The 14,442-nt window shown below is 35.5% G+C and overlaps 1 protein-coding gene across 1 annotated transcript in view; it reads left to right on the top strand.

Moving 5' to 3' along the window:
- Positions 1-14,442, top strand: part of tenm3 (teneurin transmembrane protein 3) — a 217,033-nt gene that overhangs the window by 41,982 nt on the left and 160,609 nt on the right. Inside the window, 1 exon segment of the mRNA XM_056457389.1 lies at positions 3,880-4,086. Within this exon segment, the coding sequence (XP_056313364.1) occupies positions 3,888-4,086 (199 nt within the window). The 5' untranslated portion in view covers positions 3,880-3,887.

Raw genomic sequence — 14,442 nt, 5'->3', positions numbered from 1 at the left:
ACAGATAATACTAAATAAAATGCAAAGCAGCCATATATTAAAAGCAATGTTGGGGAAGTTACTTTTGAAAGTAATGCATTACAACATTGAGTTACTCCCCAAAAAAGTAACTAGTTACTTTGTTACTTTTTATAGTAATGTAATACGTTACTTTTGTGTTACTTTTTATTGCTGACTGAGTCTTGATCTCCTTTAAAACTTTTTTTTTCTTTTTTTTTAATAGAGGAGCTCTGCAATTAACACTGTATAACCTACACCTACAAACACTTAAACACATCAAAAAAAAAAAATATTTAGGATAATGTTATCTGAGAACTTATTTTCTTCTTTACCCCAAAGTTATACATGCTGTATATACAAATTGTTGATAGTTTAAAGTTTTAAAGGTTAAAGTTTTTGATGTACAAAAACAAAGGATGAGCCCCCACTTTGTCAAGGACGTAACATAAAAGAACACTGGACAAATAAAATCATTTTTATGAACTTTTAGGGTCCATTTATTTGTCTTTTTTTTTTGTCGTTTTCTTTTTTTAAACACCCAAATCGTAAAGCCAAAACCCCAAAATAATAGCCAATAGCCAAAAATAATAAACAAAAATATGTCCCCTACATAAACACCCAAGTGAAACTAAATACACCTAACAAAATAACAGAAATAGAAAATACAAAAGCTACCCCTACCTCCCTGACTATATATAAAAAACAGGAGAAAATATTCACAGAAAAGAAAAGTGTGGAGTCCAACCCCTACTGCTTCTCACCGTGTATATACAGCGTACAATATTTACAATAACAACAAACAAACCAAAATCAAAATAGCAAGAGGGGGAAAACACAGATGGAAAAAAACAACAGAAGTCAAAATTTATACTCACACCAAAATGGGAAACACAATTAAAAATAACACTTACCAACAATATTTTTTTTTTTTTATCACACCGAACGCAAAATCACCACGCCAACCAACTCGCTCTCTCGCCCCACGCCCGTTTTTCCATATTTAAAAGACACCCTGGGTCACTTCAGCCAATCCCAGGGCAAGTCATCTGCATAATTAGGGAGGGGCCTGTGCAGATGAAAAGAGAGGGAGAGAGACACACACACACCTGCGAATGCAACAAATGTGTTTGCTACTTTTCTACCATTTGTCTTAAGTGAAGTCACTGTCCATTGAGACTATAATCACCTTTTCCTTTTCTCCGATGCATTCAAAATAATGAACACATTCTCTCATTGACTGCGTGAGTCATTGTGACTACTTTAATTTATTTCAGTAATTTATTTTTTGATAGCTAATTAATTAAACTAAAAAGTCACTCATGTTACATTTTCAAAAGAGTAAATCTTATGACTTATTTTTTAAAAGTAATGCATTACTTTACTCGTTACTTAGAAAAGTAGTATTATTACACAACTCGCGTTACCCCAACACAGATTAAGAGTGCACAATTGACTCAAAGAAAATAGTTATAGACATCGCAATTACAGCTGCTGCAAATAATTAATGGTGAAAAGGCTTTCTTTTTTTTCTTCAGTGCCTGAACATTGTAACAGATAGGCGGCTGTGTAATGAATGCAGTGAAACAGAGGCCGCTTAATGTGAATCTTTATATCAGTGTTCAGTCAAGAGTGAACACTTTAGTGCTTTCGTCAGTTGGTCTGAGCTCAACACGCATTCATACACTCAAACACACACAGTGCTGTATCAGTGGCAACACATAATGTTAATGGCACTTAATTTGTTGGTTAGGATGGGCAGGCTGGCGTGAGCCCTGCTCCCAGAGGATCTGCCTGTAATTGTGTTTCATATCATAAATAAAGCTTGCAATAATTACAAAATAATAATTCCCCCCTCTCTTTCAGCCTTGTGGTTGCTTTTTCTCTCAGTATAATCTACACACACACACTGGCTTTTTGGACTGGACATCCTTTCTTCATTTCTCTCTCACAATGTAGTGCAGTATAAAGAGTAGGAGGTAATTAGGATGTGTGCAGGACTCCAAAGCCACACGCCACAGAAGCAGAGGTGACTTTGCTCACTGTCTCACGAGTGCGCCCAGACCCCTGACAGGGAGCCGAGGAGCCAGTCAGCTTAATTACCGTTCACTCACTGCCCCTCACCCTTTGCCTTTGACTGCTCTCAGATCAGGGGTCCTTGACCATGTCTGATAAGCTGTTATTATATGCTAAATGCTGCTGCTGAGTCCAGGTCTGTGTTTTTTTTTTGGTGATGGTTTGGCAAGGTGATTGTGTTTGTGAGATCAGTTTCAGAAAAATGTGAGTAAGGGAAAGCTTTTTCGCATAGAGAAAAAAGGCGTTGAAAATGTGGACTATATGAACTAATTAAAATAAAACATGGGGGTTTTTTCACTGTACAGATTTGGAGAGAATTAACCACTTCAAAGGTTTGATTCTGGATTTCTCATTAATGAGTGTTGCTTCTTAGTAAAGTCTTCATTTGTGTTTTATGTATTTTATAAACTACTGATGATTTTCAAATGAGAATATAATCAATTAGAGCATTTATTCAAAGGGAATACCAGTAAGTATGTTTTCAGACCTTACATTTTCTGGAAATACAGTGCTCAGCATATACAAGTACACCCATCACAAAGCTTTTAATATTTTTAATAGAAAGCTATACAATATTATATTTGTGCATATACATTAGATTAGTCAGTACTGAAGCCAAATCTGGAGCTTTTCTAACAAAATAACTTACCATAACAGTCCAAAAACTAGTACACCCAAATATATGTGTTATAGAAAAATATTTAATACCAATTTTAAAAAGAGGAAAAATCAAGAGAAGCAAAAAAAGAGGAAAAATCAAGAGAAGCAAAAAAAGAAAGAAAGAGGAAAAATCAAGAGAAGCAAAAAAAAAAAAAAAAGGAAAAATCAAGAGAAGCAAAAAAAAGAGGAAAAATTTAGTTGAAATTTTGTAGGCTGTAATTTATTTTCAATATTTTGTTTGAATTTAATTTTTTATCTTTCAATTTCTAAATATGTTGGGTGACTAAAATATTATTTTACTAAATATATCTGTTTAATAAATCTGTTTTGTTTAAATGCATTGCCTATATTCACTGAGAAATGGATCAAAATATTCATTTTCAAAATGGGGTCTACTCAGTTACACTGAGCACTTTATCTACGTTGTCAGTTGTTGTTGAAATGAAACACAAATGAACATTTTGCTCAAAACATATACTTATATTAATAGCAATTCTTAACTTTTTTTTTTTTAGCTTTCTTGAACAATGCATTTTTGGTCTTTAATTGTTGTCTTCCCTCAATACTGTATGTGTGCTTTTTTCTGTGTGTGTGTGTGTGTCCAGTTGTTAATGGCTGATTTGATGGGTAATGGGCTGCAAGAAGTGATTTATCTAAGATCAAGATGAAGTGAATTTGGCAGCCACGGAAGCAAGTTTGTGTGGGGGTATATGTGTGTGTGAGCGAGAGAGAGAGTAAGAGAGAGAGTTGTGGTTTTCTTGGCCTCACAACTTTATGCTACTCACCATTGCTGTGGCCTTAAAGACAATTGTGGGCAATGTGGAGAACATTTCCAACTTCTATGTGACCACAACTAGTGGAGCAGAAACAACACAAACACAATGAACAGTCATACTAACTTCAACCCATCATTCTTTGTTGCTTTTTTTATTTCAGTGTTCTTTGTTGCTGCTTGAATTTATGTAAATGCTTGCATTTGCTAAAGCTTCTCAAATATGTGCTTCGTTTGCAATATAAATAAAACAGCTCAAACTTTATTTAGAGAAAAAAAAAAACATATTTAATTAACAGCTTTTTCTGTTGATTCTTTCATTTGCAGTTATTTTATTTTTTTCCTTTGGTTTAAAGTGATTTTTCTTTCTATAGGTTCTCCCATGCCATCCTCTCTCTCCAGTCCATCAGTCACTGAGCATTCCCATTCTCAACCACCCTCACCCAATCTCCATGACAACCAGAGTTCCATCTTAAGTAATGCCACCACACAGGCGGTGCAGGACTCTGATTCGGAAGAAGAGTACACGGCTGTTCTCTATAGACCCGTAACACAGCCTGCCCCCAGCCACAGCTGTAATGGTAAGGTGACCACCCCTCTCTTTCTTTCTCTCTCTCTCTTTCTCTCTCATCCTTGCTCTGTGATGTAAGAAAAGCATGAAGCCTTTGTGTTTCCAGTGAAAACCGCTGGAGTGAACTGTATTTGCTGGCCTTGTCGGAAATTTTATTAGAGAATGCCACATCCAATCAGTAGCGTTCAACCTCTGTGTGGATTAGGGGAGGTTAAGTGATTTTGTGTATGAATCGGCTACGGGCCGCACATTGCACTCAGAAAACAATTTTACACTCTCAAAATCATATTTGACTGAGAACTGCTAGATTTGAGTGAACTTTGAATGAAGGGGAAAGTTCGCCCACAAATGAAACTTCTATTATGTTGTTCCAAACCTATATGGTTTTCTTCTTCAGTTGAACAAAAAAAACATGAATTTTTCAAGACTGCTTTCTTACAATCAAAGTGGATAAAAAAACATTGCCTTTTAAGTATTAAAAAGAACAGAACAGCCCTGTTCACACAAGGACAACGATAAATACATGAGAATGCAAGGATTTGAAATGATTTAAGCTAGTCTGTCCATGTCTGACCACTTCCAGAGGAAGATGAAAACACATTCAACCAGACTGCATTCATATATAGATAGTATAGTAGACATTCATTTGTTCAAAGCCACAAAATACTACATATTCACAGCATTTTTTTTTCTTTGCTGAACATTCTATCTAAAATGAACATAAAAAAAAGTTTGATAGAATCAAGTGGCAATCTCCCGCTCTCCCTCATGGAAATTCCGCTAGGCCTGGCTCCATAATGGAGCACATTTCTATTGACCCCAATGTTAAAATGGCCAACTTCACAGCAGAAAAAAAGGTGTTTACAGCCTGGTACAAAAAAATTATTTTCGTATTTATAAATAATTTTACACTTTTTTTTTATTAGCTGTAGACTATAGAACTGTTATCCGAAGTGTTTTCCTACAGTGTTATGCCAAGATTTCATAAATAGCCTTGCATTTACTAATAAACTATATTTGAAGTATTTTGAAGTAATTACCTGTAGAAAAGCACCATAAGAGCAATGCATAGTGGCTCAATGTATTACAACAATTTTTTTAAAAGACCAAACACTTTATTGATATAGTAAACAACCAAGCCTATGTAGTCAGAACTAGGCATGGGCCGGTATACGATTCTGACGGTTTGATAACCTTGGATAAATATATCACGGTTTCATGGTATTTTGATTACTTTTTTAAAATATATATTATTTTTAAATGTCTGGGTAAAAAAACAGGTTGAAAAGTTGAATTCAGAATTATTAGCCCCCTTAGAATTTTTTTTTTTCCTTTTTTCAAATATTTCCCAAGTATTGTTTACCAGAACAAGGAAATTTTCACAGAATGTCTGATAATGTTTTTTTCTTCTGAAGAAAGTCTTATTTGTTTTATTTCGGCTAGAATAAAAGCAATTTTAATTGTTTTAAACACTATTTTAAGGTCAAAATTATTAGCCCCTTTAAGCTATATATTTTTTGATAGTCTACAGAACAAACCATCGTTATACAATAACTTGCCTAATTACTCTAACCTGCCTAGTTAACCTAATTAACCTAGTTAAGCCTTTAAATGTCACTTTGAGCTGTATAGAAGTGTCTTGAAAAATATTTAGTGCCACAGTAGTGCTGTCGCCTCACAGCAAGAAGGTCACTGGTTCGAGCCTCGACTGGGTCAGTTGGCGTTTCTGTGTGGAGTTCTCCCTGCGTTCACATGGGTTTCCTCCGGGTGCTCCAGTTTCCCCAACAGTCCAAAGACATGCAGTACAGATGAATTTGGTAGGCTAAATTGTCCGTAGTGTATGTGTGTGAATGAGTGTGTATGGATGTTTCCCAGAGATGGTTTGCAGCTGGAAGGGCATCCGCTGCGTAAAACATGTGCTGGATAAGTTGGCGGTCCATTTTGCTGTAGCGACCACGGATTTAATAAAGGGACTAAGAGATACTGTTGTCTTAAAAAAATGTAAATAAAATCTCACACATGCCTTAGGAACGGAATAGCAGAAAATTTTGGCGGTTTTAAAACCTTGACTTTTCCAAACCGCACTATACCTTGAAAACGGTTATCGTCCCATGCCTAGTCAGAACACAAAACGAATCACAGGTAATGAAGTATTAAGCAATTCTCCCAAAGAAAAGCCTATCACAGCAAAATGCTATCAAGCATCAGTAGCTCTCCTCATGCTCTGCCTCTTTGCCCTTTTTCGGTTGCCCCCAATCGGCGTGATGACAAAATGGCAACGATTGGCCACGCCCACTTGTAGCTTCATTTGCACTCTTTAAAATCCTATGGGTGGCGTCACGGATACTACGTCCATATCTGTTATCAATTGATAGAATGCAAAATTTGTAAAATAAAATAAATTAATTTAAAAAAAAAAACAATCTCTTTCTAATGCTTTATATAACACACCCAGTGTTCAGTGTAGTTATGTGGCTATATCAAAGCAGAAACAACTTTTTTTTTTCTTTTGTATTCACAGCTAAATTATGTCAGTTCATTCCAATGTTTTATATTAAAACATCAGAACAACATACACCCATTCATAGCCTTTACTTCAAATAAATTTGTTTAAATTAAATCCACAAACTTTAATATGTCTCTCTGGCCTACTTTTGATCAAATCAATCAAAATGTACATTAATACAAAGTGTAAACAACCCCTAAATGTGCTTGAAAGTGGACAGCATAATTTGTGCATTATTTAGCAATATTCTATGCTTTACTGTAGTCTTTTGAAATTTTAAAATTGCTGTAAAAAGTAAATCTTAAAAAGTAATCTTTTAAATTTAGAATGTAATTAATAGAGAATGCTCAACATTTCTACTTTAATGTTATTCACTAGTTTTTCATGATTAATTGTGGAATTTTCTGTTAAATTGTCAGTAATTTTTTTCTAAATAACTTTTAGTTGTTGTTTTTTTATTAAAGTAAGTCTCTTTGTAAGGAAAACAGCAGCTTGAATATTGTGCTAGATATTTTTCTATTTGTTCCACAGTCATATGGGTTTTTAAAGACAATTTCTGATGAATATTTCATTACTGGATGAACTACTGCTTAAAAAAAAATCTGCTAATAGTGTGTGCTTTTACACAGTGCACATTCTGTTTTATGTGTTTTCTTCGCATCTCTCCAGCAGCTATGCTTTAAGCCTCCTCCTGTTATTGTTTTCATCTTGTGTCTTTTCAGACACTAACACACACAGACACTCCACTGGTGTGTTCTTGTCCTCATGCACCATGACCTCTGTGTCTTTTCTTTGAGAGCCTTAGGAGTTCCAGCTGTCATCAACATCATCTTAAGCCAGCATCCGATTTTTCAGGCGTACGCTTCATTTACATAGTCATTGGAGAATCGGAGGGAGTCTGTGCGCGCCACCGCATATCTCAGCAGGCGAGTGTTAACAGCCCCAGCAACCCAACTCCCTGCTGACCCTCTGATAACATCTCACAAGTTTGGATGTATCAAAGACAGCCCAATGTGGCCTTGGCAGTGACCACTGAGCTGCTTCTCACAATGCAAATCTGATGTAACACTGTCCTGCTTTGATCTCATCCAAACTGTTTTGTCCCAAAACACTGGGTTGCTATCCCTGATCTCTTTAATGACTGGATTGTTCGCAGTGAATGTTTTTGATTATATTATACCAAATCATTTTTGTAATATTGCTTTTCCTTACCGACAGGGAGCACCATTCACTGACAGCCAAGATCTTGACATAAAGACACCTGGTTTGCAACATCGCAGGATATTCTTATGTAAATTAATTGCTCATAATGATATATTCAGAATAATGTGTGTATTTTCTAATTTATTAACATCTATTTCAGACTTCTAACAAACTTTAATTAGGGTTTCCATAGAAGTAAAGTGTTTCATATAATAAAATCATTGATTTTAGATGTATGCCGTTTATAAAATAATTGTTGAAACATTAGAATGCCATCCAACATGACTCACACTATGTACAGTTGACTTGAACTGGGCCAAAGCACGCTTGTCCCCCTCCCGTCTCCCCCGACAGCCCGCACTCACATTATATTCGGGCCTGGCTATGCTTACGTCATCGTTGATGCACTGTTCAGTAAGCGCTTTAGCTCAGCACAGTGGACATTTCGTTTGAGATGCAGTGACATGCAGTCAAATATTTCACCGAACAGATCAGCCACTTTTGACTCTCATAAACAACCATAAAGTTGACGGTTTGCGTTCATTAAACAATAAGAATGATTAATAAATCATATGAAACAGTCCCTTAAAAGTCACGTCTCGTTTTCAGTTTCGGGCTCAGGCGCGCTTTGCACTCACACTACAAGCGTACTGTGCCAAAGCCCAAGTGAACCACGCTCTGGCACACCTCCTCCAACCGGGCCAGGGCCTGCCAAATGAACCGTGCCTGAGCCCAATTCAGAGCACTCACACTTCTCAAATTATCTGGGAAACGGACATGGGCACAGTTCGGATAGCATAGTGTGAGTACGCCGTAACTGTACAAGGCAAATTAAGATAAATGGACAAACCTTAGAAAGCATAAATCTTCATTTGGATTTCATAATGAGCACTACAGTACAGTATATTGAGGGTATATGGTTTGTCTGCTAATCTAATGTTGATTTTAATAAGTATAAGCTGGGGAAATTTTGTACTTATTCGCACTGCAAGAAAGTGCAGGGAGACTTTGGATATATTAAAAGTGTCTCATTGGGTAATGTTTTTTTCATTAAAGTTGTGTAATTTCTTATTGATTCAATAGATCATGTAAACAAATTAGGTAATAGCAATATTGGGATATCAGTTTCTCAGTTTTTTGACATGGTGTGCAATCCAGATCTCTATATTTATCCATTTCATTCATGTCCACTCTGTTCATTTTATATGAATTCTTAAAGTCTTTGCACAAAATCTGACATTTTCATATGCGTTTTTTAGTATTTGTATCCTAAAAATTGGTCAGGCACAGAAGCTTGCACACTAGTCCAGATACATATGAATTAATTTATTGCAAAAAATCAGTGATGCTTTTGTTTTCCTATTTCTTCCTTCAAAAAATAAATAGAAAATATTGCGTCTATCCAATCCAATCCATTGTGCGGTGAGTAAGGAGAGTTCAGAGCTGCACTGGATTATCCCAAAATTCAAAGTTTATTTCAGGAAATTATACTTTGCATGCAATACTCCAGCCACACAACACAAATTTCCTTGAAGTAATTAATCCTGAACAGAGACTAGCATTTCGTCAATGGTATGGAGACACACACACACACACACTCTGCAAAAAGCGGCATGGGAAAGGTATGAGCCAGACATGGAAACCTGCATGCATGAAGCTATAGCAGTGTTTCACAAATCCACCACATTCTGTCTTTATATTACACACTTTGTTTGTCATGAAGTGCTCTGTGCTGTGAGTGACAGAATTTTAGCTTTCGCTTGTTCTGAATTGATCTGAATTTTTTATGACGAATGAAAGTTTTAGAGACAGTGTGTAGTGTAAATCTGATTGACACAACGTGAGGTCATTTATTTTTAAACATGCAACAATTTCAGATGAACATTTCGGACTTCGTGTGGAATGAACTTTAGACTTTTTTTTGTCATGTTTTGTCATGTCATGCTTTTGTTGCCTGTTATTTCGGCAAGCTTTATGTGACAGTGAATCAGAGAGAAATGTCACAGTCATTCATTTAGTCTGTAAGCCTTTTTCCATTCGTAATCATTGAGTGACAGAAGCAGTTTCAGCAAAGCCCTCAGCCCAAATTGATTTGTTTCAAGTACTATACAATCGCCTTTATATGTTACAAACCTATAGGCACATTTGAAACATGAACAGCTTTACAGTTCTCAACACAATCCTGTTCAAGTTGCCCTTCTTTTAAACCAAGCAGGAATCTGATATCGCCAGCGCTCCTGTCAAGATGCACTTTCTTCACTCTGTGCTGTTGACATTGGTGTGGATGTATTTTTACCTCTAAAAGCCTTCCTTAAACAGAAACATTTCATTTGGCCTAGTATTTGTCCATAATGAGGATGATTAGATTTGCTTCATGAGGGGAATGCACGGAGTTACTTCACCATTGTTTATTCAGCGGAATAGCATGGCAAATTAAATTTAGGGCTCTCCTCTGCATAATTCCTACATTCTGCAGCCCATAAGGAAAGTATGTTGTTTTAAGAACATTTTATTATAGGATAAAGGACTTTATGTCTCCACGCAGTGACATCAGGAAGGTTGACAGACTTCAGTTCAGGACCACACATGTCCAGATGTTTACAAAGCACTGCTTTTAAAGAAAATTCACCTTCTATTCATTTATAGGATATGATCCAGGCCCTAATCAAAAGCAGCTTCAGTTAAAAACAGAAAAAAGCTGATCAGTGCGAGGCTGCTCATAATGGATGAGCTTTTATCTGAAGTAAGGGGCTTTTTTCGATAACCATCGAGATTCGCAATGATGCAGGCTTGACTAGGAAGCTCCATGCTTACCGCCAGTAAGTCTTTTAGGCCGACTCGTGTGCGGCTGTCAAGTGGGGATCAGGAAGCACTCCAAGCACTGACGTCTCATCATTTGAAGTGATCATCAATATTTGTAATGAGTGGAGGTGCTGTTGCTGATCGCTGCGGAGACACAGGGCTGCCCAGCTTACTTAGCAGATCAAACTGGAATTAGAGGGAAAGAGGGAGGGACAGGCTGAAAAAAGGCTCCAGTACACATCCTCAGAGGTTTTAATAGACTGAGAGTAGACAGCAGGTCAGAGCACAGGCTCCTGTCTGCAACAGGAAAAAGGGAGACACATAGGAGAGGAAGAGGTAAATCGAATTGGGTAAATGATTTTTTTTTTCCTTTATTTTTTTTCAAGTGATAGTGATCTCAGCTATTTATAAGCATTTATTTTAAGGGCTATTTAGATGTAGTCACTTAATGTTAATTATATATGTATGTGCACTCAGATTTTCTTACTTCATTGATCAGATCTACAATACTGTTGAAGTTTGGCATCAGTCAGTTTGTTTTGATTTCAATTTAGGGGCAGTTTTTTAAAGAAATAATGTTTCCTACTCAGCAAAGACACATTAAATCAATCAGAAATACAATTATATTGTTTCATATATAAAAACGCAGAAACTCTGTTATAAAAATGTAGCTACGGTATGAGAAACAAAACTCATTTGGTCATTTGGTGCAACTAACGTGCTGAATAAAGATAAACAGAAATTGATATCTTATAAGCAAAATAGCATGTGGTGGAGCCCTCCAAACCTTGATAACATGAATAAGTTCATTATCAGTGTTGGGGAAAGTTAGTTTAGAAAGTAATACATTGCAATATTGAGTTACTCCCCAAAAAAGTAACTAGTTGCGTTACTTAGTACTTTTTATGGTAAGAAATGCGTTACATTACATTTGAGTTACTTTTGCATTATTTTTATTACCTATCTAAGGCTTGATCTATTTCAGAACTTGTTTATTTGTCTTAAGTAAATCATTGTCCATTAAGGCAATCCCCTTTTCATTTTCTTCAATGTGTTCAAAATAATGAACACATTCTCTAATTGACTGCATGATTCATTGTGACCACTGTAACTCAAATATTAATACTTATTTTTTAAAAGTAATGTTATTTTACTCGTTACTTATAAAAGTAATATTATTATGAAAATCGCGTTACTTATAATGCGTTACCCAAACACTGTTAATTATATTTGTAAAAATAAATATGTCTACTTAAAAGTTATGAGTTTTACACTGCCATTCAAAGTTTGCGGTTAGTAAAAAAACTAATAATAATAACAAATTAAGTATTCTAAATATTAAATATTATAAAAGTAAAAAAAAAAAACATGTATAAAAAATTGATACTTTTATTCAGCAAGGGCACATTCTAGTAATTTAAAGACATTTGTATGTTTATAAAATCTCACAAATAAAGGCAGTGATGATGTAGAAGAACCATTTTTTGTTCCCCAAAGAAATGTATTTAAGGATATAAAAAAAATCATGGCACCAGCAATGCTGATAAAGTATTTAGCATATCTCAAACAAGTTCTTTTATTGAATTTATATTAATTAAGATATTAACAATAATAATATTTATAAGCACACTGCTTATAAACATGTTACATTTTGTTTTAGATTTTTATTTAAATAGAATTTCATTTATTTTTTGTTTTATTTATTGTAATCACATTTCACAATATTACTGTATTTAACAATATATTTTTTTATATTTTTGACTTTCCACTCAAATGTTTTAACGGCAGTGGGCTTGTGTATAAAATAATAGGGTTATTCATGACCTTAACAATTATCTATATTTAGCCATTACATGCCTCCCAAACCATCTCATTGCATGTCAATGGCTTCGTATGGACATCAGTAATCAAATTATTTGCCCAATCTCAATGAGAAAATAATGTGATTAAGGTGTTTACATGAGTTGTTTTTTGAATGTTCCTTTCATGATCCTGTTTTACATATTATATCACATAATTCGATTAACGTCGTTGTATCACCGCGCTATTCACATTTACTCTGGAGTTTCATGTAAATACAGATGTTTAAATTTTATTGTGTTGGCTTTAACTGCAGTTTGGCACTTTCACTTTCATTCAGGAACATTTCCCGATATTTGTGTTCCTTCTCTGACTCAGTAGGTGCAGAGAATAGTTGTGTGTGTGTACGTACACTCCTGTCGCAAAATGTGGCGAAAATCCTACACAATGGTGATAGTTTGGTTAAGGTGTTTACATGTCTATACTGCACTTCAATAATGTGACTAAAATCGGCATGCTCCAAATGTCTTAATTATATTTCTGTTTAGTTCGATTCTGACCTTAATCGGATTAAATTAATCATAAATCACCGTTTACATGGTAGACTCTTAATCAGACTATTGTCTTAATTGGATTATTGGTGTCCATGTAAACGTACTCAGTGTCATGTTTCCCTGATATTTTTTAGATAGAATATCTATGAGCGTGAAAAACTTTGTGAAAACTTTGAAATGATGAATAAAAATATATCTGAAAGTGTCCATTAATCTGCATGTGTTCTAGTAAGTGGATGTTCTTTGCAAGAAAATAGAGGTTAATATAAAAAAGGGCCCACAGTACAAGCACAGCCAGTTCTGTTGTTCTGTCAAGACCAACTCGAAACGCATAATACACATCAGTGAGATGGACAGACAGACAGCGAACAAGAGCTGTGTCCATCGAGAGCGATTACCCTCCGTCTGCGTAACCCGTCCAACATAGACTCTTGTTGTCAATTAGCCAGCCGGGGGGTCTGTTGAAGCTGCTGAAGAGTCTCTGAAACTGAGCCTCGGGTCACCAGGCCTGTCGGGCTTCTCTTCTCTCACGCACCGATTGCTATTGTCAGGTGCAGTGGGCATGAAAGCAGCAATTTTATAGCACAGGAACTCCAATAACGTTTACCGGGGCCGACTGAGGCCTCCGACTCCCGTGTCTTGCTCACTCAGCCACGCGGGTTGCTTAAGTTCCTACTGTTTCTCACTTTCTAGCTTCTAACTTCCATTCTTCTGGCTTTCCCCATGTTTTCTGAGTGAACAGGGAGAGAAAACTGGCGTATGAGTTAGCAGACCACATCAGCGCCTGCTAGAGAATGAACATGAGAGTGTCGGTATGATCCAGCTCCAGATGGGGGGCAGTAATGGTCCAATGGGGCTGTAAAAGTTGATGAATCAGGGTTGGATGCAGATCACAAGCATCGCTCTCTCAAACTTTGCCTTTTTTCTGGAAAGAGGTTAGGTTGGGGGTAGAATAACACCTCTGAAAATAGATTCTGGGAGCTGTTTGGTCTACGAAAAGCTTTTTTTTCTTTGTAGGACATCACTGTACATTGGATAGAACAGGGCTTTATAGATCAAATGAAGTTCTTCAATATTTCCAGCTAGATCTGGTGGTAAAACAGGTTTTTTAAAAATTCAACATTAGACTCTTTTTGCTGTTTATATAATATGACAAAACAGCATATCTGACTTCATAGTCTACAAGAAACTTTTCTTCTATCTCTTAATTTTAAAAATATGCCCTAGACTTGAACACACATGCTTTCTAGTCTATTTTCTTGTCTTTTGTATATAAAAAATAGCTCTGACTTTCAAAACCAGTGCTCTTATATATTCTCTGTTTTATCTACTTTAATTATATACATATGTAAAATTTAAATATGTGAGTGTGTGTATGTATGTACGTATGTATGTGTGTATGTGTGTGTGTATATATATATATATATATATATATATATATATATATATATATATATATATATATATATATATATATATATATATATATATATATATATAT

Source organism: Danio aesculapii, chromosome 1 (assembly GCF_903798145.1).
Source record: "Danio aesculapii chromosome 1, fDanAes4.1, whole genome shotgun sequence".
Lineage (NCBI taxonomy): Eukaryota > Metazoa > Chordata > Actinopteri > Cypriniformes > Danionidae > Danio > Danio aesculapii.
This window is presented reverse-complemented; position numbering and strand designations above follow the sequence as displayed.